Genomic DNA, 19,729 nt, shown 5'->3' on the forward strand with positions numbered 1-19,729 from the left:
GAAATCATGGTCCCAGAGTCTGAAGGAAGACTGGAGAGCACAGAATCCAAGCTGCTTGAAGTCTAGTGGGAAGTTTCTGAAGTTAGTAATGATTTGGGGGGCCGTGACATCTGCTGGTGTTGGTCCATTGTGTTTTATCAAGTACAAAGTCAGTGCAGCCATCTTCCAGGAGATTTTGGAGCACTTTATGCTTCCATCTGCTGACAAGCTTTATGGAGATGCTGATTTCCTTTTCCAGCAGGACTTTAGCACCTGCCCACAATGCAAAAAACACTTCTAAGTGGTTTGCTGACCATGATATTACTGTGTTTTATTGGCCAGCCAACATGCCTGACCCCTGAATCTATGGGATATTTTCAAGAGAAAGATGAGAAACAGTCGATCCAACAATAAACAGATGATCTGAAGGCTCAATAGTGCCTCAGCAGTGCCACAGGCTGATCACTTCCATGCCACACTTCACTGATGCTGTAATTTGTGCTAGAGCAAGTCATTTGCTGTAATATGTGCTGCCGACCAAGTATTGAGTGTACAAATGAAGATACTTTAAAGAACTTGAACTTTTCTGTTTTGAAAATCCATTTTTTGATTGATCTTAGGAAATATTCTAATATTTTGAGATACTGGATTTTGGGCTTTCATGAGCTGTGCGCTCTAATCATCAAAAAAAAAAAAAAAAAAAACTTTTGAAATGTTTTACTTTACATGTAGGGAATCTAGAATATATGAAAGTTTCTTTTGAAAGTAACTTTTTCACAATATTCTAATTATATGACCAGCACCTTTATATATGTGCTTTTGCCAATTTTATTAGTTTTTCCCACATATTTCTATTTAGCTTTATTATTTTAGTGCTATCTAATAACTTATCAGTTGTAAGTTTCTCTTTCATTTAATATTTATATTTTATTTCAGCTTTTTTTCAATTACCAAAAATTTATTTTAATAGTTTTGGTTTACAATAACAACACTGATCTGGGGAAACAGAGTAAGTTTTGAGTAAGTTTATTGTCGTGATGAACACACTCAAACACAAAATGACAATTAAAAGAACATGGAGAGAAGACAAACTTAAGACAAGCCAGTAGAAACAAAGAAATAGAAGGAGCGAAAATGAACATATATACACACAGCCCTGAAACAGGTGTTGAATTGAGAAGTGGCTAGAGCTAGCGGACAGTAATGAGGTCCACACAGCACTAGTACAGCAGTATGGATCTAAGATCCCCTACACAAACACTCCAGTTCTGGTTTCCAGTGCAATTTTCAGAACAGTGCAGAAATGCATGTTTTCAAGCCGTCTAAAGAAAAAAAAAAGGCTACATTTCAAAACTTCTGATGATGCATTCTGTGCATCTAATTGGTTAAAGTAAATGTTCGGTGGTTGCCTCACTGATAGAAGAAATTAAGCACTCTTTATATTTTGCACAGACTTAAAATTTGACTCGACATGCAAATAATTATGGATGTGAGAATGAACACATTTCAGGTGTTGGAAAAAAAATACTTCTGATGGCAAAAAAATATATACTTTGAAATGAAACCTAAAAACAAAACAAAAATTACACATGAACCTCAAGAGATTTCAGCATACATTTAAGCTGTTTACTAGATGTTACTTTTCACTATCAGCTCAGTTTCTGCAAAAGCTTTATGTTGGTCTTCAGAGATTTGACTGTAAGCATGGGTGAGATGACCATGTTTAACTTAAATTTTTCAGAAATTAACTTTTCACTTAAGCCTTTTCTTTTACTCATTCTTCTTCTCTTTCTGCTTGAGAAGTTTGTTGATCTCCCTCTTCACCATGCCAGCATACTTGGTGATGATGCCATGCTGGTTGAGGCCGGGCAGAAGCAGAAGGAAACTCACTGTGGATACAAAACAGAAAATGAGTGGACAATCACTAACAGGATGGCTCTATGAAAGACTAAAGCTTGCTCTACCCAACTCATCTGTGCCAGAGACATTTCAAAATACGTAATCTTCTGAATTATGGAATTGTGGTGTAGTATGTCATAGGGCATGACAAAACAAACAAACAAACAAACAAACAAACAAACAAACAACAACAACAAAAAACACTTTACATTACTGTTCTCCATGAGATGACTCGCTTCATGTAACAAAATACCTCTTATCAGGCTACTGGTATGACTGGAGTCTTCATATTTTTCAAAAGTATTATTCATTTCATAGGAAGGTAACAATTTTGTAACAAATAAAAAGTGTCCAAGAACATTTCACCTAATTGGTACACACATTTAACAAATTTTGTGTGCAGGGAGAGTAAGAGGCAGCATATTTCTGGAATAGAACTTTGGCTTTCCATGACCTAAATACAATGGCCTCTTTGTCACGCTGCCTAGTCACTGTTTGCATGAGCTAAGCTTTGATAAAAGACAGTGACTTCTCTGCAGGTGGCACACTGGCGTGTCACAGATCGTACAGCTTTTTCCTGCTAGTTTAGGATTTTAAAACTTCAAATGTATTTGTGATGTTGTAACAGGCAGGACATGATCAGTGCATTTCTCTGATGTAATACGACAGCCTTTCAACACGGGGGATTTCTCTCGTGCAGTTTGCTTAATTTTTAGCCCAGATAAACAGCGTACGTACCGATCAAGTAAGTAAGGAAGAGGTTATGCACTTGTTGTCCGATCCAGGCCACAGCCACAAGACTGCTGATCACAGAGAGGAAATACTGTAGAGAAGTAGAAGAAATGACAATGTGTGAGCAACATCTGACATCCAATCATATTTGTATATCATAAAGTTCTTATCCAGTCAAGTGATGTAATAAATATTTATGAGTCAGGCCTTCAGCTTAGCAGAACTATAGAAGCATACAGACATCTCGAATTATAACAATTAGGTAGTTTGTGCAAATCTCATTTGATAAAACATTCAAATTGATATGAATCAAAGTTGCATTAACACAAACACAAACACAAACTACCATTCATCACTTTACTAAATTTGAGGTTAAGATTTTTTTACTGTTTCTGAGAGAAGCCATTTATGGTCACCAATGCTGCACTTACTTGCGCAAAAATAGAGATAAACAGCAATATTGTGAAATATTATTACAATTTAAAATAACTGTTCCATATTTGAATATATTTCAAAATGCAATGTATTCAGCAGCCATTACCCCATTTTTTTTCCTCCAGGATTCTTTGATGAATAGAAAGATCAAAAGAACATAATTTTATTAAAATATAAATGTAATTCTACTACTCCTGTAGTCATTATTAATGATGTCTGTTGTATTTGTACAACACAGTAACACTGAATATTGACTGTGCCCTTAAATATGTTCTCTTAAGGGCATCAAGTGCACTGCTCTTTAATTATGTATGGGTAGAATGATGCACTAAGGCAAGGCTCATGTTTGTTTGTTCTTACTGCTGGGTAACAGGGTGAAAGCAAACTTTGTAGTGTGAAATGGCAGCTTACAAAGAGTGTGAAAAGCTTATGAGTCACTAATGAGTTCTTAGACATGAAACAAGGAAGATGTTGTTCAACGAGTCAAAGAAGCATACCATTTTTGGCTTTTCTTCCTTCAGGGCAAACAGACGTTTCCACCAGCCAAGCACACGGCGCTGAGTCTTCACAAGGTTCCCACAGATCTCATGGAAACGCTGCTGCTGTTCTGTGGTCCTGTGCAGGAACAAAACAACACACCTCAGAAAACATGCATGACAATATCTTTATGCTTCAATGAAAGTGTCTTTATGGGTAATACACGCATCATAAATTATGAGGAAATCTGTAGGGCTACAACTACTAATCGATAATGAAAATAAGCGGCAACGAATTTGATTATCGATTAGTTGCGTCTACACGCTGTGCCCGGGAAACCATTAGCCAGTCACATCACTTTACAGTAGTGAATAACCCATTTCTATGGACAAAACGCACATGGAAAATAGCAGAGGACACAAAGTAAGCTGCTGCGGGAAAGGTACATGATTCACGTTGTCAGAAACATAAATGCTTTATAAGCACTTTAAACAAAAGCAAGCATTTACCATCTTGCCGTCATGCTTTAACAGATGTGTGTGCTTTTAATGCCTCTGACACGTGTTTTCCTCAGCACATAACTTACATTTTATGGTTACATCCTTATCTGTAAATGTTAGAAAGTCCCCAATCATTTCCAGTTTGCATATTCTGACAACAAACGAGTCTTGTTGAACTTCACTGACTTGAATGAACGACAGATGGAGAGCAGTAGAAAAGGAACACAATAATTCTGACTAAAATACGTTTTGCAAAAATATTTTTTGTTAGAAATTAAGTTTAAAATTTCTACATGTAACAAGTAATCATATTTATGAAAGCAGAAAGGTACTGTTGTTGGAATAGCCCATTAATGTAATGTAATTACTATGTTCAGATGAGTAAATGTGTGTTCCTCATACCTCATACAAAGTTAACATTTTGTGCTTTTGTTTTTATTTATTTTGATTTTTGATTTAGTCATTTTAATTTCTGCTTTAAAAATAGCAAGCAGTCAAAATCAGTTGTTGTTTGGTTTGAAATGTTATGTTTGTATTTTAACACTTTTTTGCTTATAATGTAAAGCATAGCCTACACAGATATATTCACTATATTTGTTTCCAAAGGCTTTTTATTGCACACTGTTTGGAGGACAGCATTGGGCAGGATGTGGAATAACATTGTTTAAAATAATGGATAAAAAATTATTTTTAAAGTATAATAATTTTTAGATTTTTTAAAATCCAATTAATAAAAAATAAATAAATAAATAAATAAATAAATAATAATAAGTGGCAGATTAAACGATTATCAAAATAATCATTAGTTGCAGCCCTAGAAATCTGCTTCCATTTTTGCTTGGCCAGTGCATTTTATTTCAGTGCATAAAACATGACCATATTGAAGGCTTACAGCTTAGAGCCACAGGAAGCTGCCAGACACTAAAATAAACGCCAGGGCTCTGATCTTGCATAGCAAGACCTCTCACTGCAGAGAGAAGAGATGGGATCAGCACAGTGAAGATCTGCTGAGTCAAATCAACACTGCCTGACACAGGATACTCAGCAGCAACTGCAACTTGTCACTCAAAGACACCAGAGACCCTGGGTCCTGAACTATAGAGCAAGGGAAGTTGCCTAGGATGACATACTAAAATGAACCCAAAAGAGACAAGAACATACATGCTGTGAAAACGCCTGCATGTGTTCTCAGGGGATCTGAAGTTATTACATAGAGAAACATGCTATTTGACATTAACCTTGCTAGTAGATGAAGAGACTGCAACGAGAGCCTGTGGTCAAGCCTGTGGCTTGTTGTTATCCCTTCACTCACCATTTGTTGGAACCAAAGACACGGGGGGCAAGAGTGGGCACCAGGTAATCAGCCAGGCACAGGATCATGACACTGCAGGACAGACCAGTAAGCACAGAAGGGTCCAAGTAGTAGATCAGCCTGCCAATGAAGAGAGTGGAAATTAAACTTCTTGCATTCATTTCATTATTTGTGACTGCACACAAACAGTCACAACAGAAAACACAGAATGACGCACGATTACTTCATAAGCACTGGATGTTCTTGAAAGTAAAAAGGTGAAGGGGAAAGACATCACTACTAAGAACTTGCTTATTCTCCTAATCGTTGTGGCATATTACACTTCATTTAAGCAAACATGCAAAATATCAGCTTAAAGATAAAGCTCATGAAACAGGTTAAATTTTAAAGCTGAAGAGTGTAATTGTTTGTTTACTTTGAGACTGTTGGCCTGTGTTTTAATGGTGGGTACTTTAAGAGACTCTTTCAGTAGGTTACATGGTTAAACCAGTAGGTAGAGACCAGTGAAAAGACTGAGTCATTGAATCACTGACTTAACAGATTCAGTCAAATACAAATTCATTCAGCAACAAAACAACTGACTGGCTGCATCTGAAATCACATACTTCCCTACTATATAGTAGGCAAAAAACAGTATGTGACAAAGAAGCATCTCCGGATGACCAAAAAGTACCCAGATGACCTACTACTTCTGGTGAGATTCTGAAGTGTGCATATGATGGAGACTTTACTATCCCAGGAGGCCACAGGAGAGGATTTATGAACGGCAGTGAAGCAGCACAACTGATGCTGGTATTTTCGTCGCTTCACAACCTTAAGGTTGAACCACTGCAGTCACATGGACTATTTTAATGTTGTCTTTACTACCTTTCTGGGCCTTAAAAAGTGCAATGACGTTGCTGTTTACAGGGAGATCAGAAAGCTCTCGGATTTCATCAAGAGATCTTAATTTGTGTTCTGAAGATGAACGAAGGTCTTACGGGTGTGGAACGGCATGAGGGTGAGTAATTAATGACAGAAATTTTCATTTTTGGGGTGAACTAACCCTTTAAGGTTGTAGAGCCTCTTCTGTATTATCAACACAAAGAAGACAGAAGTGTAATAAAATACAATTTATTACCAAAAAGATAAACAAAAGTAAATCAACAACTACTAAATCAATACCGTGAATGATAAAGGAATAAAGTGCATAAGATGCATAAAATACAAGAGATTAAGTTGGGTGTGGCTATGACAAGAGTTACGTTATCTTATGGAAAGATAAAATTAATAAGGTGAAGACCACTGATCTATATAAATGAAAGGTTTACTCATGATGTCATAATTACTCATGATGTCTTTTAATGAGAAAACATTACCTAACGAGTCAGAATCTCCATGTACATTCTTACAATGCTAACATCTTAATTAAACATTTAAATGATTATTTGTTTTAAGTTGGGAATTTCCAATGGTTATTAAAAGTTACATTCATCTTCATTATAGTAGCGAATATAAGATCAGCTGACGGACAAGACACCTCAGCATTTATATTACAAATGTCAAACTGATTCTTCTGAAAAATGAATAAAGATTTATGATTGCAACTTCATTTGCCATGTACAGTCATTTACTGGTTATGTAATAATGTGGTGTTGTAGCCTATAATATTGTTTTTATTCATTAAATTACTCAGTGTTTTTATTAATAGCATGCATTTCGAGGCAGTAAAAATAACTTAAATGTTGGTTAAATGAATAATTAGCTCAACAATATATACAAACAACACTTCATTCATATGCAAACTGTCATGCTAGTAAAAAGCCATAGAATTTGAGCTGACCTGTGGCTTTTTAATGGATTACAAGATATCCAAGAGTCTGAAGTGGATGTTTGTCAAACAAAAAGACATCAGGAAATAATATACATGCTTCACAACTTATTCAGAGAAATAATGCTGACTGTGTTAGGATTTAAGACATGAAGCTTTATTTCCAAGCATACTGTAACTCAGAGCAAGATGACGCATGGTAATCCTTGGATTTGAATACAATATAGTGCAATGTATGTATTATAATAGTTATTGTATATTCAAATAAATTTATGCAAATAATCCCAGATATACGTCCCTGCATAATTACGTACATAAAAGTAACCTATTTTTTGTTAGTTCAGTTATGCGTGTCGGCAGTGTGCAGTAGACACACCCATCTCAATGATTTCTATATATCCAGCCCAAAAAAAAAGACCAAAAACATTACAGATGATGTCCGAAGCAACAATTAATTTACATACATGTATCCTAAAAACTAATCCTGCCCTCTGTCGGTAGGGAATACTAATATGGCCACCTGAACACTTCCGGTGGCTTCACCGCCTGCTGGCAGTTTAAAATGCATTGAGCAATCCAATCATTTTTAAAGATCAGTGGTGAAGACTTTAATTTTACAAACGAATGAAAGATTATTTGTTATTAACTAGCATCAGTTATATTACCTCTAATGTAAATTAGAAAAACATATACTGATAATATACAACAATGCCAAGGTCTCTGGAAAGAGGTTTGGTAAAGTGATATTTACGTTTTACATGGTCAAGTGAGCAGTCTGTTGGCGGTGACATCTTCCACTGGTTGTACTGGGTGACAATGCAGTGGGTAAAGGAGCCATAATCCGGTTCAACAGCCTTGAACACATAGCTCTGTGGGATGCTGATCTGTTAAAGCACTAAAAAGGGTCCTAAAATCTGGAACACGCAAATGAGGCCCTGAAGTAGGTGCAGAAGTTCCTTAATTTGGAACTCGCAGACGAAGGTACCTTGAAGTGAAGGTTTGCTCTTGCTGTGCTTAACCTTGTTGCAAATGTGTCTGTATATCTTCTGCCTCTGGGCCAGACACTCGGAACTGGGTCAGTCCGCTTCACTCTCTCTGGCATGGAGACTCGGGACATGCTGTAACTGTTACCGTCTTGCTGGACGAAGACTTTGAACGTAGTGTTTGTAAATGTCTCTTTCCTCACAGACTGGAGTCTGGTTGTATCTGTTGCTGCCTCACAAGCTGTCAACTCAGAGCATGGAACTGGTTTCTGTCTCACTTTTGCAGGCTAAAGACTCAAGACGGCATATTTGTTAGTGTCTCACCAACTGGGAGACTCAGAAGAACCTGAATGTGTCCATTGCTGCCTTCCGTTATGTGCCGGAGGCTCAGAGCAAGGAGTGTCTGTTGAAAGGGACATTTATCTCTTTCCGTTGAGGAGGAGATTAGCAATTTGGTGCTTCTCCACTCCAGTGTTGGGATTAGCTGCTGGCATCAGAGGGGGGCACCCTTCTTTCCCCTGTGCAACTCATTAGCATGGTCTAACGCACACAGTTAGAATAGCGTCTTTAAAGTTTTACATTAACATTTACATTAAAGTTTTACATTTGTACATTAACAGCTGAATTTGTGTAAGATGTTGCACTACAAATAGCAGTCACTGAGAATACTTATTTCTTTGAATACGTATGAAATGGATGCATGTAGTTTACATCAGTTTTAAGGTTTCCAATACATATTTATGAATGGATTTGGAATGGATCACTCTGGCCTCAGTCGCAAAGTAATTAATTATTCAAAATAAGTACCTACACAAAAGAGTATGTGACTTGGGACATCACTGTCTTTATAAGACAGTCGTTGAATCAGTAACTCAACCAATTCATTCAAAAACTCTGATTCAATCAGCAACAACTGAATGGCTGTATCCAAACATGCATACTTCCCTAATATTTTGGGCAAAAAACAGTCCATAAGAAGTGTAGTATGTCCAAATTCACTGTATTCATAACAGTAACAGTAGGCAAACAGTACCCAGATGACTTATTAGTTCTAGCAAGATTCTGAAGTGCACATACAATAGTATCCCACAAGGCCCCAGGAGAGGATTTGTAAATGGCAGTGAAATGATGCAACTGACCCTAGTAGATCATATGACAATTTATTATTATTTTTTTAATAATCAGAGAGTAAGCAATTTCAAATGCTGCCACTGTCTTTACGAGTGAGTCACTGAATCATTTACTCAACTGACTTCCTTCGCCAAAGCAAAAACAGACACGCAACTGGCAATATTATTTTAAATTTTATATTTAATATTATTCTAAATTGCAATTTGCTCAATACTTGTTTATTGAACGACTGTATGAAAGCAATTACACTGGCAATCGTGATGTTGTTCTGAATATCAGATTGATTGCAATATATATTATTATATACAAGTAAGTTTAGAATACGTAAAACCTATATATATCTGAGAAAGAAAGCAATGATTGTAAAATCCTTAAATACTTGAAGGACTTATGCTTTTAGTGTGTGACCTTATGTGATTAACTGAAGTGAAAAATTAGGCCTCAAGTCAAGAAGTAGCACTAATGCACACTACGAACGGCAGACTCACGTGAAGAGGATTGTGGTGGCGGCCACTAATGCTGCAGGGTACCACGGCTTCTCCCAGCGCAGGAACTGATCTCCAGCCAGGATGACCTCTCCCCATCCTTGCAACTGCTCTTCCAGCTGACTCGTCTCCTGAGCCTAGAGAAATGCTTCTAGTCAATAATACTGTTAAAACAATGAGCTCTATTATGTCATGTGATATGCCATTATCGGGGATTGTTGAAAAATGGGAGTGCCATTAAGTCTTGGGATGGGCACATCCAGCTGGAATGTCAGGAATGTTAAAAATTGATACAAACACAAAATAGTCGCTTATGAGTGACTAATAAAATGGTAAATATAATACATAAAACCAAAAAAGGAGCACATGATGTCTTTATTTAAAGACGGGAGGGAACTGTGAAATGTTCTGTTTAAACTAGCAGGTAAAGTTTAAATGGCCAGCCCAGTTACATCCATTCTGTGATATATAACGTAACAATAAAAGTAGTTTCAATTTTAAAATATATTTTAAAAGGCTAAAGCATAAACTTCAACCAGAATTCTTGGAGGCTTTACAACTAATCTCAAAACCATTTAGAGCCGCATATGGAGATTTCGTCACGATTATCTCCAGCAACGCTCCATGCTTTCTAAAGGTACAACTTAAATATATGTTTAATAAATTAACTTTTTGATGAATAACAAATAAATCCAAGATTTGTGTGGGAAACCCCATTTAGTAAGACGCTAGATATAGAGAGTAATCCTTATCGTTAGCACTGCATTAGCTTGCTAACATCTTAGCACGCACTTCATTTCCGTGGCGTATTTACCTTCCGTTCGCTGCGTTAACAGGACTAAAAATTACAAATAAGAGACATATTAAGCTTTATGGTTTTATGGTGACCTGTCGCTTATTTTTATAATCTGGTTAAGATGGTGACAGCAGTAACGTTAGATGTCCGCGTAACGTACCATATTGCTAAAATAGACTACCATGATAGGAAATATATATCGACAGCAGTCGGAGTGCTTGTAAAAAGTACCATCGACAGACCACTTACCAACAGATTTGCACTTTTATTATCGCCCTCAGCCATGGTTTATTTAGGGGAATTTCAGAATTGTGTTCCTCGGAGAAAACGATATGAACCCGCTTCCCCTCTACTGCCGCAGTCTGTCGACCGACCGTTATTTTCAGGATGTTTTTATCTGAAACTCGGAATAAGGGGTCATGGGAAATGTAGTTCATATTAAAAACAAAATGGCGCTTGATGATCAAAATGAACGGCGCTTAAAATGTGCTCAGTTAATTACTGAAAAACAATCGGTAACTGTAAAATGAAATCTAAATTAAGTTGTCACTCAGTAGAGATTAAATAGTTTGAAACCAAATGTTGATTTTTAAATTACTGATAAAATTACACTTCCCCCAAATTGAAGTACATCTTGTTTAACATGCTCGGATAGCTGACTTTGATGAAGTACAATCTGTGTGAAAAGATTTTTTTCCCCCAAACCATCCTCAGAAAGGGCCATATGTTATTTCCTGGATGTAGAAGTTTTGTTATGGGGGAAATCATGCGTCAAGCGGGGATGCACTCAAAAACACAAGACTTTTTAGCAATTATTAGTTAAATATTAGTTCTGGTAAATAAATACAATCTTCACTGCAATCAATTGCTATGAGTGAAAAAATACATATACACACGTTAAAATGTTTGAGGTCAGGAAGATCGTTTTAAGCGTCTTATGCTCACCAAGGCTGCATTTACTTGACTAAAAATATTACAAGTTTAATGGATCTTTTCTGTATAAAAGTATTAATTTCTTTATAATAAAAACTTGATTGCAAGTTTTGATGCAAAACATTTGAACAGTAGTGTAACCAGATGGAAAATATGTAATGCTCAAGAACATTCAACATTAGGTTAACCCCAGGCTAAGGTTACTATTAACCCTGGGTTAAACATACCAGCACTTGTAATTGTGAAAGGGTAATGAAGCATTGTTCTTGAACAAATTAAAATTCAGTATAAATGGTAGACGTCTAAACACGCTCATGTTAAAAATGAACCTGGGTAAACAATTTTTAAGTATGCCAAAAGCTCAAAAATCAGCCAAACATGAACAAATACAGCAAACACTCACTCCAATGAAGACCAAAGAGGTTTAATTATAGATTTATTTGACCAACAAAATGGAGTAAAACCATTGAGACAACAATTGTAACCATCACCACATCACTATTCCATTACTTATTTCTCCCACTAAAAATGTAAAACTAGGTCAAGTTCAGTAAAACACAAGCTTTAATGGGGACGTGTATCAGCGATGATACACATCCACAGGCAAGTCAAAAAAAGGAGCAATCTAGACAACTAAATCCATAGTAAAGAAGGACAGGGAGAAAATCTACAATACACAAACAAGATCAGAGATGCATACTAAGAAAAAAAGCATTTAGAAACTGATTTGCACATCTCACCACATTGAGCCTGGGTCATACTCAAAGATCAAATCAAATAGAGACCACAGACTGAGTACTTACCAACTCCAAGCATATCATTCATTGTGCCAAACACTGAGAAACTCATGACAGTGAATGTTCCCAAAGACACTTTGCGTTTCGCCTTTTAATTGTGAAATGTGTGCAATACATTAGTGAAGGTGTAAAATAAGTTTTTGCAACGTTTCCTATATATACTTGAGGGGGAAAAGGTCTTTTTTGTGGTTAAGAACAAACTCTAAGGTCTGTCAAAGGCCTTCTGGCTTTGAATGGAGTCCCTTGAGCCTTCTAGTTACACAGCCCCCCACACCCGCTCCAGCAGGAGACAGCTCAGCCGCAAGTCGTGCATGACCCTGGGCCATCCAAAAACAGAGGCCAGAGCATCCCTCGAAGACCGGATCACCCTTTCCTTCCACTCTCGCAAAAATGTAGTCTAGAAACTCGCTAATTACCGCAGACCTCTGCTCTAAGAGTGGATAAACTGTCTCCTGCAAATTTTCCCTGTGGCAAATCCTATTTGTTTTGATAGTTGACAGACGTTTATTTGTTGTTGATACAGGGGTTGGTTGGGGGGGTAGTTCAAGCCATGTGCCTTGTTCCCCCCCCACCCCGCCTCCCCATCTTGGTGAGCTCCCACACATCCTGGGGAGACAGAAGCAGACCCATTTCGTTTTGTTAGCTGGATCGCCGGATGTAGCTGTGCTACGGGGATCCGGTGTGGGCCTGAGGGAGGGTCTCTACACCCCCCCACACTTTCCTGCATGGTGCTCTGTGGCTCCATTGCCCCAGACCCAGTGGATTTTGGTGGATTTCTACCCTCGCTGGACCAAAGTGATCTACAAGGATCCCGTTCACACCCATGCTGTCCATCCCTCGTACAACTGTGCCAGGTTGTCCACGTTTGTCGCCTCTTTGATGACATAATCCACCTTAAAGAGAGACACACGACATATATGCGTTAAGAAACATGCACAACAGTAGCAGTAAGGTCGTAGATGTAAAGGACGAATGCTCACCTGCTCAGTGACACTCATTCTCCTGTTAGGGTCTACATCTCTCCCTTCCAGTTTGGCCTTCACCCTCTTCCACACACTAACAGCGTAGGAATTCCTCTCTTGCACAGCTGTAGGAAAAAATGCTGATCAGTGATCTTAGCAAAGCTTCAAGTTGATACATAGTAGGGTTGGGCGATGTCTACCAAATTGGCATCAGATGATGTCTACAGTAAAACATTGCGATAGAGGGGGGTTGAGCATTTGAGCGTTAAGCTCAACTTCCATTGGAATGAATTAAAAACGCTTGCTCTGCACCGTTAATGTGGCACGCGTCTGGAGAGAGAGAGAACGCGCACAGAGCTGAAAGGACTTGAATGACGTTCGGCTTTAGATAAAATTACTAGGGGATATAGTGCTGAAATATCATTACCACAAACGATCCTGAGTGCTTGTGGTGTGATCCGCACCGCTGTTTTGACGTGCTGCTCACTTAAAACAGAAACATAAATGGTGCTACCGTTTTGTCTCGCAGTCCGGATGGAAACATGCCGGGGTTTGGATGCGGACCACATGAATATCAGTGGTTTAGTTTGTGTAAAACATCTAGTAGCCTATAATTCGTTTGGCATTTTTTGCACAATAAAATCTTTACCGTTTAAATTGTGTTCATTGAACTGTTTTGAATGTAATTTGTATTGTGATTGGGAACAACTTCATTATGTTATGTTACCTAATCCAAAAAAAAAAAATTTTTTTTTGGATTAGGTAAGTAACTGTGCGGAAATTGCACTGGCGATATAGTGCGTCTTAAGAAAGACTTAAGAAGTCTTAAGAAAGACTTCTTTTTTTTTTTCTCCCCTCCAGGTGGGTTGCAGGGGTAAGGGGGTGGAATCACGATGTCAGCTTAACTTCGTGATGTCTGTCAGCCATCGGCAATGGATGATGGCATCGTCTATCGGCCCAATCCTAATACATAGCTACAATTTTTTTTTTTTTTTTTTTTTAAATAAAAAAGGTATTATTTTCTTATAGAAGATATCTAAACAATCCATTGTAATTTTAAAACTTAAAAAATGTTAAAACTGGCTGAACATATGAGCATCCTTAACTTAAGTATGAAAAATCACTTCACTGATGATTGTCCCTTGTAGTTCAGACACACAGATCTAAAGTTGTTACACTACACTTCAAAAGTTTGGTGTCAAACATATATATATATATATATATATATATATATAAAACAAAACTTTTGAACAGTAATGTAATATAATCATCAATAGATGTTAAAACATAAAATCTGGCTTAACACATGAGCAGAATTAACTTGGTTCTGAAAAAGCACTTGTGACTGATCTAGCTGTTGAAATAATTGGTTAAACATGCAGATGTAAAGTTCCTACATTTGAAATATATTGGAGTGATGTATAAGATCAAGGCATTTGCATTATGACTAACCTCTCCCAGTTTTGGGATCCCGCACAGCTCTTTTGGGGCTCGGGGCCAGTCCTTTACTGTTGATCATTAGAGTGCTGGGGGGAGTGTCCGCTGGGGTCCCAAAGTTTCGAGGAATTGCTTTGCGGGCATTCTGAGACATGCTGTCCGGCTGGGTCTTCACTCCACTACAGCGCACTGCTATAGTGACAGGAAGATCAAGGTTAGCAACACTGAACAGAAATCACCTACAAAAAATGTAAAAAAAAAAAAAAAAAAAAAAAAAAAAAAACCCAACACCTTAAAACTTACCTGCAGCAAAGCTGGTCTGGACTGTGGAAGTGGGACTCACACAGTCACTTCCTCTCTCAGTGACAAGGGGAGAGGCAAATCCCACCAAGCCATTGTAGATGCTAGGGAGGAAGAAACATTTAGAACTACAAAAGCCACTTGGAGGACGTACAAGTTCTGTTCTGAATCCAGTGTAAGTGCTCACCCCTGGCTCTGAACCTTTAGCTCCTTCAGGGTGGCAGGAATCTCCTGCAGCAGCTCAACCTGCTCTTGGCTGCGTGGTTGACCTGTGGCTTGCACTACTGTGAATAGCACTATCTGCACATTATCTTGCCATGCCTTGTATTCTGACAGGAACTGACGCACACTGCCCTCATAAGTCACTTCCTCTCCCTCTGCAAGGGCATTTTCCTCATCCTGCCAAATTGAAAGCAGCTAACATTAGAGCAACTAACAAAAGCTATTCTAAAACACTTAAAAACACTTTTTGGCAGCAGATAGGCATCCAATAAAGGAAACAAAATCAACCATTTGAATATTACACACCTTTGCCATTGCACGCAGTAGGTGCTTGACATCAGCAAGTTGGCGGTTGTGACTGGACAGGATGCCTTTAATGGAGTCCACCAGAAGCTGTAGCGTCTCTGTCACGCTCTCCAGCTGCTGCTCTCTGTCCTCCTGCATGGCTCTCTGACTGGACATCTCCTGGGTGAGGTGATTCTGCGCATACACCAGCCACTCAGGCCCACCAATGGACAGATCCATGGCAGGACTCTGCAAAGACACAATCCAGTGGTTTTCAATTAGAAACTGATGATGACGACAACAGATTACGGAGAAACAGATTACCAAATACTTAGGCAAATAGCTCATACTGGTAATCACATGTTGTGCTATATTATATACACACAGGAATGTTGCTGGTTCAGCTTTCAGAGTCACTGTCAAATACATTTCAAAGTGAAACTTGACAAGGTAGTGTGATTTGTTGGGATGCACCGAAATTAAAATTACACATTATTTTAACAAGTGGAAAAAAAAATAAAGAGCAAAAAAATTGGCAAGAATTAAGTGTTATTACATTACTAGTGTTTTTAAAGATTAATTCCAAATGAGAGTCAGAGGGCAAATGTAAAAATAGGGAAATGAGCATGGATAACTAAATAATGTCAATATGCCAATATATAGTAACATTCAAAAGTAAGATTCTTACTTTGAAAGAAATTGATACTTTTATTCAGCAAGGATGCATTAAATTGATCAAATGTGTCAAGTCAAGACATTTCTATTCATTAAAGAAAATAAAAAAGAAAATAGTTATTTTGAACTGTAGTATATCGAATGTGTATATTGGTGATATAGGGTATTTTCAATATAAAATGTAAAAATCAAGCGACACAAGCAAAACCCACCAGTCTATGCAGCAGCTGAAGTTCCAGAGGGGAAACAGAGGTGCTGAACTGAGCAGCATAGGAGCAGGTGGCCTGGCATCGTTTCACAAGTTCAAAAAGTGTGGCATCCATGTTCAAGGCTTCAGGGGTGCGGGTACGCAAACCTTCGAAGTTGAGGATGGTACTGCAAAGAAAAGTAACCTGGTTGGCACGCTGACTCTCCTTCATCACCAAGGCACGGCGTTCTGCTATAGTGGCCTCAAAGTCCTGTAGCACTGGGGCAAGTGCGGGGTTTGCGCCACCTGCCCACTTCAGCCTCTGCTCTATGCTGCCCTCTAGACCTGCCAACTTCTCCTGCAACACAAAATCCAAAATGGTTTAGATTAAAAGGTTTCTATTTCACATAGACATGTCCTCCAAAACAAGCAAAGGCTTTAACCTGGACGCTGCCAATAGAAGCTTCATCCTGACTGAGTTTGTAGAGCTTCTTCTTCATGTTGCTGAGGATGATGGAACGAGGTGGGGGACTGACCGTCATGGGCTGCGTCCTTGCACCGATAATGTCCTCATGCTGCCACTGATGAGATGGATTGGAGGGTTACAACCAAAACCGCTGTCAATTTTTTCATAAATAAAACAGAACCAGTTCTTACCTGGAACATCGTGATGTGAAGCTGAGTCCTCTGCAGGCTGACCTTACAGGCTTCAATGCTGACCTCCAGACGTCGCACCAGATCCAGTTTTTTCCAGGCCGTGTCGTAGGAGCTGGCCAGCACTGTGGCCCTGTTGAGCAGCAGCTGGGATATCCGCCCTGCCTGCACCCCTTGCTCTACTGCCTTCTTGCACAGGTCATCCAGAGAAACTTTCCCCTCAGCGCCAAAGTCCTTGGCCTCCACCTGGGCGATAAGGTCCATGCCGAGCGCACTGAGAGTGCTGCAGATGGCTAGGCCCAGAGCCTGTGTGGGGAGCCCCATTAGCATCTGCCTCACAAAGTCTGCAGTGAAAGCTTTGATGGGCCGCATCATCTGGTCCTCGCTCACTACAGTGGAGCCTCGATACAAGGGTTTCACTATGGGTACTGGGCCATTAGTGGGTGGAGGCTCATCTGTGGGTGTAGGGCATGTTCCTGTCGGAAAAAGTGAGAAGGGTGCCTAATCAAGAGCCTCATTCTGCACTATAACATAGAGCAGTATATACTGCAATATATTAAAGAAATGTTTGAAGATAAAAAAAAATTCATTAGCAGTTTACCAGAGAGCGTCTGTGCAAATGATCCACACAGACGGAAAAAGTCTCGGATGGTCTGGAGTCTCTTCAGAAAGAAAATCTCTTCCAAGACCTGCCTGGTCTGAACATTATCAAAGAAATGGACCTGTGTAGCTCTGGACTCCCGGATCACATCCACTTTTCTCCAGGCAGCAGGCACATCCATAGAGTTCAGCTGAAGGGGAGAACAGGATTCATTCAGATACCACTCTAATCTAATAAACACATCTCAGGCAAGTGGTCAGCTAAGCACAAAAAAGAAGGAAAACCTGACCACCCCCCAACCCCACCCTTTTTGAGTTCAAGGTAAAGAGCTTTGATTTAACCCAAAAATCATATTACAATTATTTTGTCATGGGTTTAAATAAATAAATAAATAAATAAATAAAAAAAAAAAAAAAAATTCAACAGTTGTCTTAGTTCTAGTGTTGTCAAAAGTACCAACTTTGATACCAAATCGGTACTGAAATTTTAAAATTATGCTTTGAGTGGATTTCGGAAACACCTGATTGGCCACTGTGTTCACGAGCTCAACATATGTGTCTGTGATTGGCTACAATGATCAACACACGGCAGCGTTTGAAAGCACAAATGTTTGAAAGTGGAAGCGGGAACATTTGAAAGACCGGTTCGCTGATAGACGCCTGCTTTCAAACACTCCCGTGTGTATCTGTGTAGGCGCTCAGTGAAGAGTGTCATTGATGTCTATTTACAACATGTTTTAAAGCGTTGATCATTGTAGATCAGTGTTTACGAATCCATTTAACAGCGCTCAAAGCATCACATTTTTAAAATTTCAGTATTGACTTGGTATCGAAGTTGGTATTTTTGACTACACTAAGTTCACATTCTGTTGTTCTTGTAGAACCCATTTAATATGACTATTCAACAACAATAATGTTATTAATAAAAATGCTTATTCTATTAAAAAATAAAATGAAAATATATTAAATTATATAAATGAAACAAAACAAAGAAATATATTACTATTGTAATAAAACTAGTGAACTGTAAACAAAAAAAAATAGCATTTAATAGTATGTATATAATTACATTACAGCCTTTGTGATTAAGTTGTACTAATCCATTTCATGTATAATTCACATGGGTCACATTTCTCAAGTTGGAAAATATAGAAATCCACATAAATAAGAGGGAAAAAAAGAAAAAATAAAGAAAAGAAAAAAAAAAAAACATCCCTGACATCTGTATTCTTGAAATTCAGTGCAGGTTCAAAGAATACCTAAATTGCAGACTCAAAATATTAGGCAATATTACACTTCTATCCAAAAAGGACTTTCCTCAGTTTTTTACCTTGTCAATTAGAAGTCCAAAAGCAGCCTCCAGTTGTGCAAACATGCCATCAAAAGCTACCAACAACATCTGACCAGCACTCATCTTGGGTGTTTCCTGCACAGAGCTCTCCATGCTACGTGGCTGGATCAGTTCTGAGTACTGGGCCCGCAGAACCCTGACAAGACAACACAAAAAAAAGACACAAAGTTAAGTCTGCCCTAAAAGTAATGCACCCTTTTACATACACTGTAGAGTAAACATTTCCATGTTACCTGGTGACATCCAGATAGTGGTCATCTGGATCCTCCTCCAGGCCCATGGTGGTGTTACGAAGGTGAGCCTGCAGAATATCCCCCAACCTCTGCAGCGAAACTCCATCTGCGCACTGATCAATAAGTGCATCGAGCTCTGCTAGCATGGTCTCTAATGTGCTTTCCCCCTTCAGCATGCATCGCAGAGCCTCTGGGAAGATGATCTGACGGAAGTTTGTGTTGAGCTCCTTCAAATATTAATAAAACATGTTTGAGAGGGGAAAAACATCACTGAAATCACCAAATACCATTAAACAATGAGAACATCCTTACCTGAAGACAGGTGTACACGCCATTGGCCAGGTAGACAACTTGCGAGGTCTCAGCAGGACTGAGGATATCCAGGTCATGTGACAGAAGCTGGCACTGCTGCAACAGTTGCACAAGGCATGTAATATTCCCACTCATACTGCAGAGCTCCTCCAGGAACCAGGCGCCATCACGGGAAGTCAGTTCTACCAGTTGCTCTCCGGCACTGGCTGCTGCTCCCTCCATCACCAGGTTACGCCTGCAAA

The 19,729-nt window shown here is 38.7% G+C and overlaps 2 protein-coding genes across 2 annotated transcripts in view; both read right to left on the reverse strand.

The window, feature by feature from the left end:
- Window positions 1-989: 989 nt before the first annotated feature.
- Window positions 990-10,945, reverse strand: arl6ip1 (ADP-ribosylation factor-like 6 interacting protein 1). The gene is made up of 6 exons (XM_048204497.1): window positions 10,789-10,945; window positions 9,747-9,880; window positions 5,335-5,454; window positions 3,543-3,660; window positions 2,617-2,701; window positions 990-1,868 (listed from the first exon to the last, which is right to left on the reverse strand). The coding sequence occupies exons 1-6, from the start codon at window positions 10,822-10,824 to the stop codon at window positions 1,750-1,752; spliced, it is 612 nt and encodes a 203-aa protein (XP_048060454.1). The 5' UTR covers window positions 10,825-10,945; the 3' UTR covers window positions 990-1,749.
- A 946-nt stretch (window positions 10,946-11,891) lies between these two features.
- smg1 (SMG1 nonsense mediated mRNA decay associated PI3K related kinase) overlaps window positions 11,892-19,729 on the reverse strand; it is a 39,070-nt gene continuing 31,232 nt past the window's right edge. The window contains 13 exon segments of the mRNA XM_048204471.1: window positions 11,892-13,162; window positions 13,250-13,356; window positions 14,684-14,860; window positions 14,972-15,072; window positions 15,156-15,367; window positions 15,497-15,724; window positions 16,363-16,695; window positions 16,781-16,918; window positions 16,995-17,467; window positions 17,593-17,782; window positions 18,922-19,078; window positions 19,176-19,402; window positions 19,488-19,722. Of these exon segments, the coding sequence (XP_048060428.1) occupies window positions 13,085-13,162; window positions 13,250-13,356; window positions 14,684-14,860; window positions 14,972-15,072; window positions 15,156-15,367; window positions 15,497-15,724; window positions 16,363-16,695; window positions 16,781-16,918; window positions 16,995-17,467; window positions 17,593-17,782; window positions 18,922-19,078; window positions 19,176-19,402; window positions 19,488-19,722 (2,656 nt within the window). The 3' untranslated portion in view covers window positions 11,892-13,084.

This window comes from Megalobrama amblycephala, linkage group LG1, assembly GCF_018812025.1.
Source record: "Megalobrama amblycephala isolate DHTTF-2021 linkage group LG1, ASM1881202v1, whole genome shotgun sequence".
Taxonomy (NCBI): domain Eukaryota; kingdom Metazoa; phylum Chordata; class Actinopteri; order Cypriniformes; family Xenocyprididae; genus Megalobrama; species Megalobrama amblycephala.